The sequence below is a fragment of the Olea europaea genome, chromosome 12 (genome assembly GCF_002742605.1).
Source record: "Olea europaea var. sylvestris chromosome 12, O_europaea_v1, whole genome shotgun sequence".
Taxonomy (NCBI): Eukaryota; Viridiplantae; Streptophyta; class Magnoliopsida; order Lamiales; family Oleaceae; genus Olea; species Olea europaea.
The window spans coordinates 25187866-25190278 of NC_036248.1; the positions used below are offsets into that span (position 1 = coordinate 25187866).

Consider the following 2413-nt stretch of genomic DNA (forward strand, 5'->3'; position numbering starts at 1 on the left):
GAGCTTTTGTTCGGTAATCTGATCCAACTTCTCTACCATCTCAATGGTTAGATGATTCTTCCAATCTCCCACCTTTCCTTGACGGAAGAATACTTTGTTTTCCTCACCAGATGACAACTTCCCAGTCCTGTTGATTTCCAGATTGCTCAAATTACCAAAGCTACACAGCTTTAAGATTTCTTCCACCATTCCTGATTCTTCTTCCTCATTGGAAAATGGACATTCCAAGAACTCAGCAATGCGTCTAAGATTGACAGTAGGGTTTTCTTTCATGTCATCGTACTTCAAGAAGAGCACCTATTAAAGACAACATATAAATGTACACTCTTTGTAGTTTAATCTTATAGATGATCATGATTTAATAGGATATTTGAGCGAACAAATGAAAACTGTGACGTGTCAAGCCTTTGGAAGAAAAATTAAGAGATATTAGGGGGAAAAAAAGAAAATCTGAAGCAATTATTTGTGATTCTATGGATATTGATTACAAGAGATATACAGTCTATATATAGATAGAGAGATAAGAATTTGCCTAAGAAGACAATGAAACTTATTATAACATAAAAGGCATTAATCCATGACTGATTAAACTCAAATTATGTAAGTGTTAGAATTTCATGAAAAAAGGAATTTGAATTTGTGTGACAGATTATATTCAAAGCAACATATAAACGAAAAATTCATGACCTCATCTGTCACCGTAAGCTTTTAATTGAAGCAGTTCAACTTTACCTTGTGAGGACTCTCCCTGCTTTCTTTCCAATAATCTAAAACATGGTCCAGAAAGGGTCCAGCGATACTCACTCCTCTACAGAACATATCAAAGACTTCTCCAAGTGAATGAGTTCCCATTTCCTTAGGCCTTAACTTGTTAGAAAATTGCCACATTGACACAAAAGTGTCCTTGGGGTTTCTACACAGATAGACAAGCTTACATCTGGAATTCTGAATAGATATCGGGATGGACGTAAATGGTATATGGGTTGCGAACAATCTGGGAGAATTCATGGAGGAAAGATCAGGGATTTGATTATCAACATATAGTGTTTGCTCCAAGAATGGCACAAGATCATGTGGATTTTTGCTGAGTAAAGGGTGATCTTGAGCAATGGGATATTGCATTCGATTCATTAAGGTAAACACGATTGCCTTCAACCAGGTCGTCCCTGATTTGGGAGTCGTAATAAGAATAACATCAGAATCCCGAGCCCGGAAATGTCGTTGACATGTAATGATCCCTTGAAGGTGCCTGACCGGGTGCCAAAAGCCTTGATATTTGTAGAGATAAGAGGCAACCCATCCATTTTCTTTGGGTAAAGAAAAGATTAGGTCTTTAAATTCTTGCGCCACCACTTCTTCCTGGTGTAAATACTTCGGAAGAAATGCAGAAATTTGACTTTGCATATCTCTAGACATAATTGTGGCTTTAAAGAACGAGTTGAGTAACAGTTAAAAATGAGCCATAAGCATTTTATAGTGAGAAGAACTGCAACTCAAAGTTCCCATTACCAAGAATACTAAAATAATAATAATTACTAAATGATTGGCGTGCATGTTAATGACGCTAGTGTCCAGCATTGTTATATTTTACAGTTTACTTTATTGAAATATATATAAAATTTTATAAAAAAAATATTTAATCCCCCCAACTTGCCTACAACAGCTCTATCCAGCAGTACTCTTGATTAAATCCAACTGTCCAGGAAGGGTCTAAACTAGCACAATTCGAGTGAAAATCAAATGGCCAACAGGTGTTTGCCAACTAGGCAGTATCATCCAAATAACCAAAGGTTACCAATTGAAAAAAAATAGCACTAATTTTAGAGTGCTTTGAGAAAGATAATTTTTCACAGTGAAGAAGATGAAGGGTCAATGATTAGCATCTGTCTATTATCATATAAATTTTCCTTTTCTTTATTTTTCTTTGTATGTTAAAATTCTTTGCCTTGTAGCATTTATGTATAAGGATATAAGTTTACTGCTCTGAAACTTGTGATGTCTATCTTATTATCACATCTTTTAACCTTTACTTTTAGGAAATATATATGTAATTTGATTATAATTATAGCCCAGCATATGATCCTTCTGAGCAAACTGCGAAAAAGAAGATAAAGTCGTTAATACGAAGTAAACTTTTCTCTGGGGATGTTCTTCAATGTATTAATTTACTTTGATTAAACTTACCTTCGATCAACTATGTCACAAGAAAGATTGAATGGATTGCCTACATTATCAATAGAGAGAGAAATGGTTAAACAACTAAATTATTCAGATTTGATTAATGTTTTTGCCTCTAAAATAATAAGGCGAATACTATATAACTAATGGTCTGAAATATTGTTGATTTTGTTACTTTATAATATAATTTTTTTGTACAATATATTTGTTAATTGTTTTAATATTAAGTTTTAAA

The 2413-nt window shown here is 33.8% G+C and overlaps 1 protein-coding gene across 1 annotated transcript in view; it reads right to left on the reverse strand.

The window, feature by feature from the left end:
* The window catches only part of LOC111406824 (cytosolic sulfotransferase 12-like), a 13248-nt gene extending 11786 nt beyond the window's left edge, over nucleotides 1–1462 (reverse strand). Inside the window, exons 1-2 of the mRNA XM_023036194.1 lie at nucleotides 733–1462; nucleotides 5–297 (exon numbers count right to left, since the gene is read on the reverse strand). Coding sequence (XP_022891962.1) covers nucleotides 5–297; nucleotides 733–1416 — 977 coding nt within the window. The 5' untranslated portion in view covers nucleotides 1417–1462. The remainder of the gene's footprint in view (nucleotides 1–4; nucleotides 298–732) is intronic.
* Nucleotides 1463–2413: the final 951 nt, after the last annotated feature.